This window comes from Leucoraja erinacea, chromosome 26, assembly GCF_028641065.1.
Source record: "Leucoraja erinacea ecotype New England chromosome 26, Leri_hhj_1, whole genome shotgun sequence".
Lineage (NCBI taxonomy): Eukaryota > Metazoa > Chordata > Chondrichthyes > Rajiformes > Rajidae > Leucoraja > Leucoraja erinaceus.
The window spans coordinates 21,652,491-21,671,083 of record NC_073402.1 but is presented as its reverse complement, the minus strand read 5'-3'; the positions used below and the strand labels follow the sequence as shown (position 1 = coordinate 21,671,083).

Genomic DNA, 18,593 nt, shown 5'->3' with positions numbered 1-18,593 from the left:
GTTCTATGTTATCCTACTTTTGCATCCACTCCCTACACACGAGGGGCAATTCACAGAAGACAATTAAACTGCAAACCTGCACATCTTTTGGATGAGAGAGGAAACCAAGAGCACCCAGAGAAAATTTACAGGGAGAACGTGCAAACTCCACACCGACAGTAGTCAAGGTCAGGATTGATCCTGGGTTTCAGGTGCTGTGAGGGAGCAGCTCCACCAGCTGTGCCACTGTGCCACTCATTGGTGAGCAATGGGCCAGTTTCAGTAAAATTAGATGTGCAAGCGATTTTCCTGCGGATTTAGCGGCTCAGTGACACAGAATTGTGTACTGTGGCACAGTGGTGCAGCGGTAGAGTTGCCTCCTTACAGCACCAGAGACCCGGGTTCGATACTGATTACGGGTACTGTCTGTACGGAGTTTTTATGTTCTCCCCGTGACCGTGTGCGTTCCCTCTTACTAATCAAAACATGTCAATTTCCACTCTACAAATGCCCAATGATTTGGCCTCCACAGCCGTCCGTGGTAATGAATTTCACATGTTCACCACCCTCTGGCTAAAGAAATTCGTCCTCATCTCCATTCTAAAGGTACGTCCTTCTCGTCCAAGATTCCAGCATGTGCATACATCCGTGACTAATGTTGCATCCTCAAGTTTAATTTGCACATTGACATTACCATAACATGGCGTTAGGAAGCAGCAACATTCTGGACTAATTCTAGAGACACAAGGAACTGCACATGCTGGAATCTTGAGCAAAACACGCACACACACACACAAAGTGTTGGAGCAACTCAGCAAGTCGGGCAACGTCTGTGGAAGGAATGGATAGAAGATATTTTGGGTTGGGTCCCTTCTTCAGACATAAATTCTAAATGGCTAAAGGGTCTTGACAACGGATGGAAGGCAAAGATAATACTCAGATCCAAGTATAAATATGGAGGGAAGAACCTACCAGCTGGAGATTAACAGCACTGAGCAGACACTTGTTCAGGGAGACTTTAAATCTCCCCACTCTCCAGTTAGTAGTGTTGATCTGATAATGGCCAACGTCCCCCGAGCTTTAGAATGACATGGACTAAATGCTCCTGGCAACATGTGTGCAGGGCGATATTATCACACATGCATGTCCAATGCAGGGAGTACGTCAATGTTGCACATGTGACCTGAAGTACAATGCACACAACTCAATTCCACAGAGACGCGACACAAAAAGCTGGAGTAACTCAGCGGGTCAGACAACATCTCTGGAGAAAAGGATTGGGTAGAAACAAAATGCTGGAGTAACCCAGTGGGCCAGGCAGCATCTCTGGAGAGAAGGAATGGGTGACGTTTCACGTCGAGACCCTTCCTCAGACTTCCACAAAGCTGTGATCTAACCATTGTTATTGCACCCCACTCTGTGATTGCTAGTTAGATCCATTATTTCCTTAGAATATATTTATAGCAGCCAACAGTATATCGTTCATTAACAAGGTACTTTCCCCACATATCAAAGGAAAATATATGCCCAGTCCACACGGAACTCTGGGTGAAACATTAACCTCGTAAAATGCAGTTAATTCATTATGAAACACTCTAACCACACACCATAATTATAAGGTGGGAACTTTCACTTCACAGATGAAATAAATTTGCCAGAGGCAACTTCCTTTAAGGCGTGTCCTGGTAAATATTGCAGAGGTAAGCCACTATTATAATAGCAATATAATAGGCAAATCACTGAAGCAGGAGAATTCAATTTCAAAAAGGAGGGGAGATTCAAGAGAGTTTTATTGTCACGTGGCCCAGATAGGACAATGAAATTCTTGCTTTGCTTCAGCACAACAGAATATAGTGGACATCAATAAATACAGAACAGATCAGTGTGAACATATACCATTGAATATATATATATACACACACACACACACACACACATAAATAATCAGATAAAGTGCAATGGGCTATTAATGCTCAGAGTTTTGTTTGAGTTGAGTTTAATAGCCTGATGGGTATGGGGAAGCAGCTATTCCTGAACCTGGATGTTGCAGATTTCAGGCACCTGTACCTTCTACCTGAAGGCAGCAGGGAGATGAGTGAGTGGCCAAGATGGTGTGGATCCTTGATGATGATGGCAGCCTTTTTGAGACAGCGACTGCGATAGATCCCCTCGATGGTAGGGAGGTCAGAGCCGATGATGGACTGGGCAGTGTTTACTACTTTTTACCTCCTGGGCGCTCAAGTTGCTGAACCAAGCCATGATGCAACCGGTCAGCATGCTCTCTACTGTGCACCTGTAGATGTTCGAGAGAGTCCTCCTTGACATACCGACTCTCCGTAATCTTGTCAGGAAGTAGAGGCGCTGATGTGCTTTCTTTATAATTACATCAGTGTTCTCGGACCAGGAGAGATCTTCAGAGATATGCACGCCCAGGAATTTGAAGCCCTTGACCCTCTCCACCATTGACACGTTTATATAGACGGGACTATGGGTCCGCATCCTACCCATTCCAAAGTCCACAATCAGTTCCTTGGTTTTACTGGTGTTGAGGGCCAGGTTATTGTGCTGGCACCATTTGGTCAAACGGTCAATCTCACTTCTATACTCTGACTCATCTCCCTCAGTGATACGTCCCACAGCAGTGGTGTCGTCAGCGAACTTGATGGAGTTCGTACTATGACCGGCTATGCAGTCATGAGTATAGAGTGAGTACAGCAGGGGGCTGATCACGCAGCCTTGAGGTGCTCCCGTGCTGATTGTTATCGAAGACCATGGAAAAGGATTTCACATTTCCAGCATCTGCAGTTTTCTGCTTGGAGAATAAGGATAGGATAAGCCTTACCTTCTCCTTCCATCCTACCAGCCTCCACATTCTCACATCCCCAATGCCACGTCACCACTGGAAATATCTTTCTTCCCTCCGTCCCCTCCAGCAACACAATCCTTTTCTCACACTAGGGGGAAGAGATGCAAGAACGCAAAGTGCTGGAGTAACTAAGTGGACCAGTTAGCATCTCTGGAGAACATGGATAGGTGACACCTTCTTCAGACTGACTGAGAACCCACCAAGTTACTTCAGCATTTTGTGTGCTTTTGTATGAACCAGCATCTGCAGTTCCAGCTCTCTCGGAAATGCAAACCATTCCCTTGTATCTCCTCCCTTTTCATTGCCCAGAGTCTCAAATACTCCTTCCAGGTGAAGCAGTCATCAAACTACAATTTATCTAATTGCATGCACAGCATTCAGTGTTCACCTTGTGACCTCCATTACATTGGACACCACTTTAAAGAACACTTCCATTCATTTGCACCAATTGCCTGTAACTCTAATGTTCCACCCCATGCCCATTCTAACATCTCCCTTCGGCATCAAAGTAGCTCAAACACAACTTTCAAGACCAGTACCTCATCTGCCAACTTGGGTCATTAATGTTCAAGACTCAACAATGAACGTAATAATTTCAAATAATTTGTCATTCCAGACTGGTATTGCTCATTTCCAACAACCATTACCCCCACCCCTATGGTGTTCTGCCCGTCTCTTTCCCATCCACACTCTTCCAATTCATCTTTACCACCTCTTTCTGAGAGAAACCCCACAAGTCCTCTCCAAGACTCCGCCTTGTCAGCCATTCCCTTTGTTCCCTCCATCTCCACCCACTTCTCTGACTCTGCTCAGTTCTGATGACAATGCACAGATCTGAAATGTCCATTTCTCTCGCCACAGAGAGAGAATGTTCCTGAATGTTCCCATGTTCCAGAAGTTGTTGTACTTCTTGGCGTCACAGGTCATAAGTTTAGGGAGATGATGCTGGCATGTAACTTACATTAGGCAAGTATTTCTTCAAGGACAATTAACAGTCAACCAAAATGACTGGGGGAAAAACAAACAGATTATGGGGCTTTATTCAATGAATCAATGATACTGTACGTTATTGCCATATCTACCTAGGTACAGTGAAATGCTTTGCTTTGCATACAATAAGTAAATCACACAGCGGACCTCGCCTAGGCAGTACACAGTGTTCCCATGTGTCTTGGTCAGACAAAGTTATAAAAGTTCACCAATAACCATCAGCTCAAAGTCATAAAAGAGTCCTATCTACTTGCCTGCCAGTGCACGTGGCATTAGCCCACCCACCCCCACTGTTCTCGGAGCCACCCTATCATGGAGCAGACAATCAGGCCCTACAGTCCACTGGGCCTCTGCTGGCTCTCCAAAGATAGTAAGCAGAAAGTGTGTAGGATGGAACTGCAGATGCCGGTTTAAGTCGAAGATAGACTCAAAATGCTGGAGTAACTCAGCAGGGCAGGCAGCATCTCTGGAGAGAAGGAATGGGCGACGTCTCGGGTCGAGACCCTTCTTCAGATACACAGTAGGCAGCAAGTTTAGAGGGGCTTGGGCATCTTCTGATTGAAATAGTTTGTAGCATTTAGGTTCAGGGAATCATCGGGCAACAGATACAATACCTCCAGTGTTCCACCATCCGTAACTTTGGTGCTCCTGGCCTGTAACCAGTACCCAACAGCAAACTAAATATTTCCATTTCAACATTCCAATTTTATAAAAGAGATGTGAAAGTGATTTCAGCAATAGCCATACCAATACGCCAGGCAGAGCTAATTTTACAAGCAGAATTAGCACGCTGAAGGTTTGCTCAGATTTTTTGGCAGAGGTTCAATTACTTTTAGCATATCAAACAGTTCACTGCAATTTCAAATAAACCACGGTATTTCCTCGAGGATATAACTCTTTGAGCCCTTGCATGATCACTTAATTCTATAATAACTCGCCTTTTCACAAATAAACTATCTTGGTCGATCAAACTGGAAGTAGGTAGGGGAAGTAGTGAACACTGCTCTCTCTGGCAATGTTCCTTCATTCACTGGGGTTGGCAGGGAAGCATGTTTTGTCTTTGCTAAGAATCAGTGAGATTCAATATCAACTTTAGAACCTTCCAGTCCACATATTGCAAACTGCAAATGCTCTGCAAAGCTCTTACACTGCCAAATTAACATGCAATCATGAGATAGTTCTCATAAAGATGCTAGAAACATATGACCACTGTGGGCGGCGCAGCGGTAGAGTTGCTGCCTTACACCACCTAGCGTCTGAGACCCGGGTTCGATCCCAACTATGGGTGCTGTCTGTACGGAGTTTGTACGTGCTCCCCATGACCGCTTAGGTTACCTCCAACACTCCATAGACATACAGGTTTGTAGGTTAATTGTCTTGGTATAAATCTAAATTGTCCCTTGTGTGCGTAGGATAGTGTTAGTGTGCGGGGATCGATGGTCGGTGCGGTCTCAATGGGCCGAAGGGCTGCTTCTGCGCTGCGTTTCCAAAACCGCTAAATTAGACCGTGATCAAATCGAGGGAGTGCATTTGGAAATGGAGGAATGTACAAATGGAAAGTGCCTTATATGGTTTTAACAGTCAGAAGATAGCAAGGCACAATGGCTTCGGAACAAAATATCGGAGTAGTATTCTTATTACTCAGCGTTACTCAGCAGGGCAGCACAGTTGGTGCAAGCTGGTAGAGCTGCTTGTTGGCTCTATGGAGTTTGCATGTTCTCAATGTGACCGCATGGGTTTCCTCTGATTTCCTCCCACATCCCAAAGATGTGAGGGTTTGTGGGTTAATCAGCCCCTGGAAACTGCCCGTAGCATGCAGGGAGTGGGATCAGAAAGAAATAGTGTGAACGGGTGATCGATGGTCAGTGTGGACTCAGTGGGTCAACATGGCCCGATTCCATGCTGTACCCCTAAAAGCTAGAAAACAAAATCCATCTACAGCAGTGAAAGAAGAGGATTCAGGAGTAAGAAGATTAATAATTCAGAATTAGTTTAAAGATAATGTCCTTAACGGTGTCTTTTCTGGAAGGCAGTGTCAGTGGAAAGCAAAACTGTTTAAAGGTGACGATCTGTACTCAATAATTGGAAGGTTGAGGACAGATAATCAGAATCTGAATATTCTTAAAATTAACCTAATCATAGTTAGTGGATAAATTAATGAAAGGTGGAGGAAAGAAAATAGAATAGATATTTTGGAGAATATTTAACTGTTGATAAAGGAAATTGTAGAATGTCATAAAAGCACGGGAGGTCTTTGGGCCAGAGTCCATATGGTCTACCTGCAGGGCAATCTATTCAGTCCCATTCCCCCAAGTGCCCACCCAGAGTGCTGAAATGGTCATAACCTTTCTCCCAGGATGGAGAAATCAAATACTAGAGAGCATAGATTTAATGTTGAGAGAGGCAATGTTTAAAAGAGATGTGATGGGAAACTTTTTTTTTTTTAATCTACAGAGTATAGCGAGTGCCTGAAATGTTGGTGGTTGAGGCAGGTACATTAGTAGCATTTAAGAGGCTATTGGGCAGATATATGGATATGCAGGGAATGGAGGGATATAGAATTATCCGCAGGTAGATTAGAGATGGCCTTGGCATAATGTTCGGCATAGATATTGTGGGCTGAAGGGCCTGTTCTTGTGCTGTACTGTTCTTTTATATGTTCTATCTATTCTCCTTGTACAGCCTCTATAAGCACTGAGTCCAGGATTATCACTTTTCATTGCACGTGAAGCACACACACACACAAATGAACGATGTTTCAGGAGTGGAAGATGACAGCCGTGACAATGAGCAAGATGGAAGGCTGCAACTTTACTCAATTTAGAACCGAAAACTTAGCTTGTGAAACATTAGCCTCAGTGCAGTTTGAGTGCATGAATTCCTTATAAAACACTGGGGGAAAGGCAGGGCCTTGGCACATCCAGGCCTCAGTAGTACTTATAACCTCTCTCATTCAATCGTGATATTTTCTATCAATGACACTTGCATCATTTGAATGAAAAATGCACTCAACTCTAAATGTAAACAAGGGACTCTAAACATTCACAACTTCTCAAGTGGGATGGTAATATTTTGACAGACGTAAAAATGTGTTTACTGATACAAAACTGCTGCTGTTTTACTTAGCCAGAGAACATTAGTTTCACCATGAGGAAGAGGCAATGACAAATCAGAAGTTGCAGGGTCCAATGCACTTGAGGGGGAAAGACCCTCGTCTAACTCAAGTCAAGACCACGTTGGAGACACTACAACTGCAGCACACAACTCATCTTTTACAACCAGGCAATCCAAAGTTAACACAAACACAGAAAGGCAAGTGCTGGGAGTTAGATCCTGTTGTCAGAGGTGCCAAGTTTCCCCTTGGCTGCTTCACCAGGGCCAGATAAAGCTTTTACTTTACTCAATCTAGCAAAGCAAACTGGGCAGAAGAAATATCTGCTTTGATGTTCTGGCAGCATTTAAAGTTCATTCCTTGCTATCATGAGTCTCAGGAAGAATATAGGACGGTGTGTTTATATAATCCTGAGCCAGGCCACTATTGAAATGTAGATATTGCTGCTTTATGCTCTAACGCAGGGGTACCATTGGCATCAGTTGCAAAGGTATCGACAGGATACAATGTGGGTACAATTATATGTTAATTATTACGGTCAGGAAGCAAACAGCGGAAACAGGGAGCTCTGTACACTTTGTTAAACTGAACAGTTTGGAAAAGATGGTTCCTCCCTGATCAATCCCATTGTATCCCCTTCACAAACACATTACAGCTGGCCATTCAGAACCTGGTCTTCCTTCAGGAGCTCACTAAAATATTATACGCTGATGTTGGGAGCTGTGGGAAGTCTCTTCCTCCCACAAATAGGGCACTTGTGCAGGAGAATCCCGAGGTAGGCAGAGGGACTGCCTGCCTCAAGCTTCCACATCCTCGGCATTGGAAGGGTGCCGTTCCAAGTGAGTTTTGGCAGTAAATGTCAATGTGGCACAATGGCACAGCTGCTGCCTTGCAGCACCAGAGACCCAGGTTTGATCCAGACATCAGGTGCTGCTTGAGTAGTTTGCATGTTCTCCCCGTGATAGCATGGATTACCTCTGGATACTCCAGTTTCCCCCCGCCCCCACACATCACAAATTGTGCAGATTCATAATTTAATTGGAGAGTGTACATTGCCTAGTGTGTAAGATCATGGGTGCCAAAGTGGGTAACATGGAAATAGTGTGAACAGGTAATAGATGATTGGCAAGAGTGGGCTGAAGGGCTGCATCTTTAAACTCAAAATCAAACTAAATAAAGATCCACATAAGGGCCCAGACTGAATCCTTGACCCGAACCCAACCCGACATGTCACCCGTTCCTTTTCTCCAGAGATGTTGCCTGACCCACCGAGTTATGTCTGCCCTTGATAATGAGGCAACATTTCCGAATGAAAGGCTTCCTGCAGTGAGTGGATGATGAAGATACACCCCTTGGGTGGCTGCTCCTCATATTTTAAGGGACCTCGTTCTTACCCTGATCAGGTCTGATGAAACCAGGACTGAAATACACAGCAAAGTGCAATCACTACAATGAGCGTCCATGGAGAAAGAGTTTTATCAAGAAACATTCCATTTATTTCCACTAATGCAAACAAGTTTGCACGACTTGATCCTTAAATTTAGGCCGTGGACTAGATAACTGGGAAGCAGTCCAGTCAATGGTGGTCAGCAGCCATTCAAGTGGCTAACCCCCCCCCCCCCCCCCCCCCCCCCCCGAGGTAAGTTAGAGATGGGCAATAAAGACGGGTTTGCTGGTCACACCCTGATCCTGATAATAAATATCTAAGAAATTGCACAGGCCATTTTGTCCGCACCCTCTGTTTTTTGCCACCATTTAGTAGCATTGGCACCCTGTTCAGTCAGCCTAACTGAAATGAAAAAGGATTTATTCCTTCAACTAATCAGCCAAGGCATTCCTAAATATAACACTTTAATATGCACAATTCAGCATAATTTGTCTGCACTGAAATAGTTAAGTTGTCTGGAAAGTACAAGTAGTACCTTCGGTCTTAGGGTGAGTATGTGCGAACTAAAAACTTTAGAAGTCCCTTGGGCACTGAGACAAGAATTTTCCATCATTACAAGTTCTCACTCAATCCTTGTAAGATGCTGCAACCTGCTTTTATTTGTGTGTTTTCACTCAAGTTGTAAAAATATTTGATGCATCTTGGAAAGTATTTTAATCTTTAGGCAATAACTTGTGTTCCCTCGGATCCCACCAATAGCTCGGGTTTGTGTGGGGACGTTCAGACATTAAACTTGAGGAGGTAACAGGAGTGATTTCAGACACTATCGACAAATAAGGGGATATTAAAGTAGGCCACCAAAACCAGAGACGATGATTCATGGGAGCGAAGGGTTTAGAAAGAGACTTCTGTTCAGCATTCCTGGGTTGTGGCATTGAAAGCACAGCCACCAGTGAGTGAGTGGAAGGATTTGGGGATAATCAGAGGAGGATGGTTGTTTCCTTATAGATCCCCTTATTTGGTTGTTTGACTGGATAAGGTTACAGGAATGGGGCGGGCCACACAATGGAGAGATTTGAACACGATGAGTTAGAATTTCAAGGGCCTACGTAGGTCATCGAGTGTGTGGTTGGTGGGCAAACAAGTTCTGGTGCAAGTTAGGAGGCATCTATTGGCTGGTAACATGAACCTTGACCCACTCCACTCCCTCTCCACCCCCAGTGAAACCTGATCTCTGTCAGTCTGTTGCATGTGTAATCAATTCGTGTTTCTTATTAATCAACACCGTTGGGCTGCTAAAGGGTTTTATCAGAAGGATGGCGTTTTAAAACACAAACGACACTGGGGACTAAACTGTCAGTGAATATAAAGATTAGCACTGCTTAAAAAAGGTAACATTACATTATGATGTTGCATTTTGCAGGGCAACAATCGATGCAAGTGTCAGTACAGGTGCACAACCTTTTATCCGGTGTTCCGGAAACCGAAAAACTCCGAAAACCGGCCATTTTTTCCAGATGTCGTCTGCGCACCAAAGCTCGCGTTTGGCGCCAAACTGGACCCGAAACGACCCACGGTCAACCCAGGTCTGTACTACTGTAGTGGCTGCCTCCTCCCCGGAGACCGGGAGACGCTTAAACATCTGTAAATCATTGCTTAAATGTTAGTCAGTTAGTTTGGAGGGCTTTTATGTGAAGGGGGGGTGAAGGGGTAAACTTTAAGTCTTAGTCCCCTACCTGGTCGGAGAGGCGGGGAGCGGTCAATGCCTTACCGGGTCGCCGTGCAGTAAGCTCCGCAGCGCTGTGGCCGGTGGGGCTGCGGGCGGCGACGGTTGTAGCTCCGACCCCGGCAACTCTACCCCTGGCTGCGAGGCGCTCCAAATCCAGCGCGGCCCGCGGCCGGACGCCCCAGCTCCGCGAATGTCGGGAGTCGGCGGCGTCGCAGCGCTGGGATACCAGCGGGGAGCGGGCAATGCCTTACCGGGTCGCCGTGCGGCAAGCTCCGGAGCGCTGTGGCCGCCGACTCCCAACGTTCGCGGAGCGTCGCTGGATTTGGAGCCGCGCAGCCAGGGGTAGAGTTGCCGGGGTCGGAGCTCCAACCGGCGCCGCCCGCGGCCGGACGGAGCCCCCAGCTCCGCGAGGTTGGGAGTCGCCGACCAGGTAGGGGACTAAGAATTAAAGTTTCCCCCTTCACCCCTACTCCACCACCACCACCACATAAAATCCCTCCAAACTAACTGACTAACATTTATGCAATGATTCTCCCGGTCTCCGGGGAGGAGGCAGCTGCTCCAGACTTTTCAAGCCGCCCGCGCTACCTACCTAATCTACGCTAAAAATCTTCCATTCGGAAATCCGAAAATGTCCGAAATCTGACAAGTGTCTGGTCCCAAGGCTTTCGGATAAAAGGTTGTGCACCTGTACCTGCAATCCTTGCCCCTTTAATGGAGAATAACTCTGACATTTCTGTGCATGCATCTGTGAATCTGGAAATTACAAGGTCACTTTCACTGCTCGACAGGTCGCTTTCAGACAATGCGCTCTTCATGGAATTTAGTGCAGCAGAGGAGACCAGGGTTGTACGTGCCACTTAATTCTGTTTTGCACTTACTGAAGTACTTTGTATCATATCTGAGACGACCCAAGGTTATCTTCCCCTTGAGTCTTATGGGAAGGAGTGGCTTGGGAGTGGGAGTTTATTAGTTAAATAAAACAGTTGTTTAAATGACTCAAAGAGAAAAGCATTGGAAATATAACAAAAACATTTGAAGTCTTGGCTTAACCATGCAGCAATCTTTTAGAGTTTAATTTATTTGTAAAAAAAAGGATTTGAGATTTTTGAATATCTTAAACTTTAGAGATACAGCGCAGAAGCAGGCCCTTCAGGCCATCGAGTCCTCGCCGACCAGCGATCACCCTGTACTCTAACACTATCCTATTCACTAGGGACAATTTTACCAAAGCCAATTAACCTACAAACTTGCACGTCTTTGGGACGTGTGAGGAAACCGGGGCACCCGGAGAAAACCCACCCGGTCACAGGGAGAACGTGCAAACTCCGTACAGACAGCACCTGTAGCGAGGATCGAACCCAGGTCCCTGGCGCTGTAAGGCAGCAACTCTACCATTGCGCCACTATGCTGCCCCATCTTGGAATAATTCAGAATGTATTAGTGATTTTATGCATTTAGCAGTTCTGCTTAATTTTGTGGTCTAGTTATCAAATTGTTTCTCATTTGAGGCAGGGTGCTGCCTCCAATCCTCCCCCAACTTCTTGATGCCTCCTGCGACACAAAGGTTCTTTTGCGGTGCAGGTCTCAGCTACAAAGACCCCAACAACGGCATCTTACAATGCGTTACTGGGATGGTCATTGGAAGGACAGAATAGTGGCACAGCAGCCGAGTTGCTGCCTTACAGCACCAGAGACCCGGGTTCAATCCTGACCATGAATGCTATCTGTACAAAGTGACCACGTGGATATTCTCCAGGTGCTCTGGTTTCCTCACACTTTCCAAAGACTTGAAGATTTGGCTATTGTAAATTACCCCTGGTGTAGGACATGGACTAGTGTATGCAGACAGAAAGCAAAAGTTGCAATGTTGAATGCATTTTAACTGGCTCTGGATTAGAACAATAGGAAAAAAATTGTTTCTCCTGGTGCAAACATGGGGAAATATTGGTGGAAGTCACCAGCGAGCCCATCAACATTTGCCCTCAAGGTCACAGTGATTGAAGCATTGTGGTACACAACATCTACACGATGACCAGCGCGAGAGAACCCCTTGGGAATGGCGAGGGAAAGAAAACATTCCGCAATCACAAAACAAGATCTCTCATCATCGCTCACAAGACTGAAACATGAACGATAACTCCAGATCTCCTTGCATTTTCAGTTCGTAGAAATGCAAGGACAAACATCTATTTATCTTGTACAATCACATTTAAGACAAATAAAGTGAGATCAATAGGAAATTAAAAAAAGAAAGTTCATGGTTTAGAGGTTGTAATGATTTTCTCATTTAGTGAAAGACTTTTCCCAGATAAAACTTGTTGTTTTACAATTCAGGAGCTATGCACGAATGAAGTGAATCACAAAAACATTCTTACCATGGCAGTAGTCTTCCAAATTTTGTCCATTTGCTTCTGCTTATGAAGAAGCCAACAGTAGGGTCAGTGACGGCATCCCAGGCTCGGCCAATGAAAAGGATCAGGGATGCGGACGATGGGTCAAGCTGCATTGGAAGATAATGTGAATACACAATTAAACAGAATTACACAACTACTGTGAACAACACAAAAACAAGCTAAACTTACAGCACAAAGAGATGAACAATGGATCATTTAACTCAAGGGTGTACAACTGCAAATGCTGGTTTAAACCAAAGAAAGACACAAAAAGCTGGAGTAACTCAGCGGGTCAGGCAGCACATCTGGAGAAAAGGAATCGGTGACGTCCGTTAACTCAGGGGTTTGTGCTTTGGGTACTTTCCAACATGATCAAAGTGGTGTCAGTGCTGTAGTCGTCTTTATACCTTAATATCCGAGCACGATAAAATTAACCTGACTTGTCAGGTCACTTTTTCTGTACTTCTCTGCCGATTTCTACTAATGTAATTATTTTTGCTGCATATCCTCTGTTGAGCCTTATTGATACGAATGCCCTGAAACCATCAGTAAGTCATTTTAGCATTGAGCACAGCTCAATCTTAATCTGTTTATGAAAGAACTGCAGATGCTGGTAAAATCGAAGGTAGACACAAAATGCTGGAGAAACTCAGCAGGTGAGGCAGCATCTATGGAGAGAAGGAATTGGAGACGTTTCGGGTCGAGACCCTTCTTCAGACTGGTGTCAGGGGAGGGGGTAGGACAAAGAAAGAATGTAGGCGGAGACAGTGGGACTAGTGGGAGAACTGGGATGGGCGGAGGAAGGGGATGAAGACAAAGAGCAAGGGCTATCTGAAGTCAGAGAAGTCAATGTTCATACCACTGGGGTGTAAGCTACCCAAGCGAAATGTGAGATGCTGTTCCTCCAATTTGCACTGGGCCTCACTCTGACAATGGAGGAGACCCAGGACAGAAAGGTCAGATTGGGAATGGGAGGGGGAAGAGTTGAAGTGCTGGGCCACCGGAAGATCAGCTTGGTTAAGACAGACTGAGTGGAGGTGTTTAGTGAAACGATTGCCGAGCCATGATTGAATGGCAGAGTAGCCTTGATGGACTGAATGGCCTTAGTCTGTTCCTAAAACTTATGAACTATATATGTGCCCATCTAAATTTGTCATCAGATCATCTTCAATTTCCCTAATGACTAAGAATGTTAGAAAAGGAATCCCTTAATTCAATAGTTGTTAATTTGGAGCAAATTATATAAAGTAAAATAAGATACATTAACATATTATTGAGCCAGTATAACTCACCTGTGCAACATCCAGCAGGTAGATTTGTAGAAAGAACCCAATGGCACATCCCGTAATCTGGTAGGGTGCTCCACCAATAGCATAACACAACTTGTTGCATACTGACAGATTCTTTCTCACTGATCTCTGAAAACAAATGGTGAGGGATTAGAAAAACAATACTATCCAAACAAGGAACTGCAGGGAGACACAAAATGCTGGAGTAACTCAGCGGGCGAGGCAGCATCTCTGGAGAACATGAATAGGTGACATTAGGCACAAAATGCTGGAGTAACTCAGCAGGTGAGGCAGCATCAATGGTGATGTTTTGGGTCAGGACCCTTATTTAGACATTGCATGGGGGAGAGGGGGGAGGAAAGAATGGGAGAGAGGAGAGGAGAGCATGGTAAAGCATGGCAGGTAATAGGTATACAGGGGGGGGGGGGGGGGGGGGGGGGGGGGGGTGGGGATGATAGACAGAGATGGTGGAACAAAGGGTCAGAGATTAAAACTGATGTGAGACCTACAGACTGAAGAGTTGCAGATTGTGAAGCTAGAGGAAGGAATGGGGGAAAGAATGGGGGAAGGGAGGGGAAGGATAGGTGCATGTCCAGGTGGGGCACAAGGGAGGGGAGTGGGGGAAAGAAAGGGAAGAGGGAGGGAGGGAAGGGGGGAGTGAGTGGGGGCTGTCAGAGGTTGCCTAAAATTGGAGAATTCAGTGTTCAGACTCTGTATTGTTGTTATATGACAGGCAATTCAAATACTGTTGCGTTTATTTACTTTAGTTTATGGCCACGTGTACACGTGACCGAGGTACAGTGACAAGCTTTGATCAGAAACTAATTAATTTCAGTACTTGCCTCTATTTGAAACAACTGCCGTTTTCCCCACATACTATCAGAATAGACAAGCACAACGATTACATTTAAAAATGTCTGATTCTAGCCTCTGCTTCCTAAAATAATTTATGCCTTACTATTTCAGGGAAAACAGGAATCAATGTAACAATTTGCAATAACAAACTGTCAGCATGAAGTATTTCCTCAAAATGTGTTTGGCCAAATGTAGTGAAACCACATGGATCGTGAGGTTCCGTGATTAATTCTCAATCTGTTGAGCCAAGAAGACAGATCCAGGTCAACAATTGGCCATGGCACCTGTTGGCTGGATAGAGGGCGTTTCTTTTTGGGGGGAAAGAACAAATCTTTCTGCTCCCAACTAGTGTTCATTCACTCATGCATTCAAATTTACCCTTGTGAATTGGATTGAATTCTACAATAGAACATATGAAACAAAGGAGACATCTTGTACAGGTATAGGTCCCCAGGATCAGAGAATCAAGAACTAGAGGACATAGGTTTAAGATGAGAGAGGAAAGATTTAACAGGAGCCAAAGGAGCAGTGGAGTAAGATGCAGTGGAGTAAGATGCAGTGGAGTAAGATGCAGTGGACAGGCTGATGGGCATTAACGCAGTTACATGTAAAACTGCATACTGCACATATATAAATGAGCTGCCAGAGGAAATGGTTGAGGCAGGTATGATAACAACCTTGAAAAGATACAGAAAGTAGAAACAAGGAACTGCAGATGCTGGGTTACTAAAAAAGACAAAGTGCTGGAAGGTAGGTCAGGAAGCATCTCCGGACAACATGGATAGGTGGCGTTTCAGGTTGGGACCCTTCTCCTTACCCTGAAGAAAATATATTTGGCCAGGTACATGAATAGGAAAGGTTAAGGTGGATTTTGTCAAATGCAAGAAAATGGGACTAGCATAGATGGAGTATCTTGGTCGGAATGGACAAGTTGGGCCAAAGGGCCTGTTTCTATGCTGTACTCTTTGACTCGAATTGGCAAGTGTGGGAAGATGTATGGACTTGGCATCTTCTTTCTACCTTCAGCAGATATAAGAGTAAGAACAGATTCATTAAAAACTACCAGAACCTAAATACTAGAAATAACTACCATACACTGACATGGGGAACTCATTTAAGGTGATGGGTGTTCCAATTTTAAAAGAATTCTTCCATGATTAATGATTATTTATTAAAATGTCATTGTAAAAATAGACACAAAGACAAGTCAAAATAATAGCTGCTTGAAGAATTCATTAGCCTCATCCACAATTGAGTTCATAGACGGTGAATTGTTTAAAATGCTTGTGCTCAAATCATTTAGTTGCACAAGCTTTTAGAAGATTCCAGGCAATTTCAACCTACACTTAGCAGCAATTAGAAAATATTCATGATGATAAATTTAGTAAATCATAGTCTAATTGGTCCCTCGAAGCCACATTAAGGATTATCTGGATCTTCAGATTACAACATGTGGCCTGAAGGCCCCCAACTGAATTCTGTTGATATTTTTTTTTTAATATAAAGAACAAATCATATTAGTAAGTCTATAAAGCAAGTTTTATAGGGTATTGAACTAGAATACTGAAAATAGCAGGATTTCAGCCTCCTTTTGCCATTCATGCGTCTGCTGAAAACCAATACACATCAGGCAGAAGCGGGAATTAAAGCTCTTCGAAGTTACCACTAATTCCCAATACCAGCAGACTTCAGTTGATAATCAGATGAGCAAGGTATTGGAGGAATACAATATCAATATCACAAGAATCCAGCACTTTGACAGGAATCAGGAGGCACTTTACTCATTCCCCTCAACTGTTCTTGGGCTAGAATTTTGTAGTTCTCCTTTCTTCCCACTCAAAATTCCAGTAGGTGGAATAAGGTTTCTGAATTTAAGCGGTCGTGTTGAAAATTACTTTTTAAAAAGGTGCACACACAACATTCCAGGAAACGAAATAGTATAACCGTGGGGTTTTAACCACAACTGCAACATTGTGCTCTGTTTCTGATCAGTTAAAGTCTCCCAACAGTGGCAGCGTTAACCTCTGAAAATAAATAATTAATTGCGGCGAAGTGTTGAATTCCAAATTGCCCCCGGAACCCTTGGAATAGAGGGGTTTATTTTGTCACCCTTTTCCCAACTGGAAGGGAAAAGTATTAATATGATATAGTCGGACAAAAATCCTCATTGCCTTGAAAGCAAATCAATCACATATTTATAGCCTTCTACCGTATTTTAAATACATTAGCAACATTGGGATTTCAAGGGCTCAGTGAATCGGTATCCGGTTCTGAAGAAGTGCCTCAGCAGTTCAATAGGCACAAGCGACCGCTTTAGTTCAGTTGGTTCTATTTCAGGCAGTTGGTAATGTCACTCGCTCTGGGGTTTTTTTTTTTGGAGAACGAGGAAGATGAAATGGGGAAGTGGCCTGGGTGACCTTGGGGTTGTGGGTGAGGGTATCCTGGGTCGGTAGGGTGGGAGTCGGGGAGAAGGTGCCCCGAGGTTGGGGTAGTGTGAAATGGGTAGACAGGTGTCCTGGGCGAATTAGGGGGGCTGGGGTAGGGTAGGGAGAGAGGATGCCGATTGGAGACATATTCAGGGTGGGATATCAGGGGAGGGGTGAGAGAGAGTACCTTCTCTTCCCTTAAAGGAGGTTAGTGGGGGTAGGTATTCTCACTGGGCTGGTGGAGATTTAAGATGGAAATGGGCTTCGGTGGGAGGGTGTCCCAAGTAGGTGATGTGCTGGGGTTTTGGCGCGGGATGAGAGAGTCCCAAGTGGGTGTTGGGCGGGATGGGGTTATCCTGGGTTCCACAGGGGTCGGGTGGGCAAAGGACGGAGTGTGTTATAAACGAGGTGGTGGGGGGATGTCCCGGGTGGGTATTGTACGGGAATCGGGTGTGGAAGTCCCGGGTGGACAATGAATGGGAGCGGGACCCTCTTCCTCCGGCCCCGGGAGACGAGGCAGGCAGCAGCCGACCCTCGGCGAGGGGGCAGTCATGTAGTCCCCAGCATGGGAACAATTACACAACCAGACCAGACTTCCACCGACGGCCGGGGGGGCTTTATGCATTAAAGGGACGGAGGGCAGCGTGCAGCCCCCGGGTGGTGGTGGTGGTCGGGGGGTGAGGCTTGGGCGGGGGGTGTACACGGGTTTGCCCGCGTCTCTCGGCCTCCGGGCTGCACCATGTCCACTCCCGCTGAGCAAGTCACCGACCCGCGTGGTGCAAGGACACCCACCATTCTGTGTGAGACGCGAACCAAGTTGACAATTCTGCCCCCCCCCTTTACAAAACATAAATACACGCGAATTATAAATAACTTGAGATGTAAAACAAAAAGTTATTTTAAAAGTTTTTTCAGTGTTAGTTTGAGTTAATGAGAAAGTACCACAGCCCTCCCGCTTTCGGTCAATATTGTGTTGATCATTCCCAATAGTACCCCGGTAGTTGGGGGGGTGAAGTTGGCGCGCGGAGCCCCGAGTTACCTGCTTCAGTGAGCGGTCAATGCCGCTGATCTTCTTGGGCTGGAGGAAGGTAGCCGCCGCGCTGTAAGTCTCACCGCCCTCACCCCTGGCCATAGTCAAGTGTGAGGCCGTTTAACTCGTCATGCTCGACTCAGTGAATGAACGAGTTGTGCCTTTTTCCTTTCCCGCCCATCGGGTTTGTGGACGCCCCCACGTCAGCAGCGAAGGATCGGATGTGAGCATATTACTCACCCCCACTCGCTCGGCGACTCACATGGAAACGATTGACAGAAGGAACAAAACAAATAACCAAAAAATAACCCCCGGCGATAAGACACAAAATCATGCTGGAGTAACTCAGAGGGACATTCTCCGGGGGGGGAAGGAATGGGGGGCGTTTCAGTTTAGGCTGACAGTGGGACATAAAAGACAAACTTCATCAACTCATTTCCCTGGTGCGTGTGGGAAAACGGTGAACCTGAAGGTCTTCAGTCAGTCTGATGAACGCTCTCGACCCGAAACATCACCTATTTCTTTTTCTCCAGA

The 18,593-nt window shown here is 45.4% G+C and overlaps 1 protein-coding gene across 1 annotated transcript in view; it reads right to left on the bottom strand.

Moving 5' to 3' along the window:
* The window catches only part of mfsd2ab (MFSD2 lysolipid transporter A, lysophospholipid b), a 57,447-nt gene extending 39,107 nt beyond the window's left edge, over window positions 1–18,340 (bottom strand). Inside the window, exons 1-3 of the mRNA XM_055656345.1 lie at window positions 18,069–18,340; window positions 13,752–13,877; window positions 12,442–12,566 (exon numbers count right to left, since the gene is read on the bottom strand). Coding sequence (XP_055512320.1) covers window positions 12,442–12,566; window positions 13,752–13,877; window positions 18,069–18,161 — 344 coding nt within the window. The 5' untranslated portion in view covers window positions 18,162–18,340. The remainder of the gene's footprint in view (window positions 1–12,441; window positions 12,567–13,751; window positions 13,878–18,068) is intronic.
* Between the last annotated feature and the right edge of the window lie 253 nt (window positions 18,341–18,593).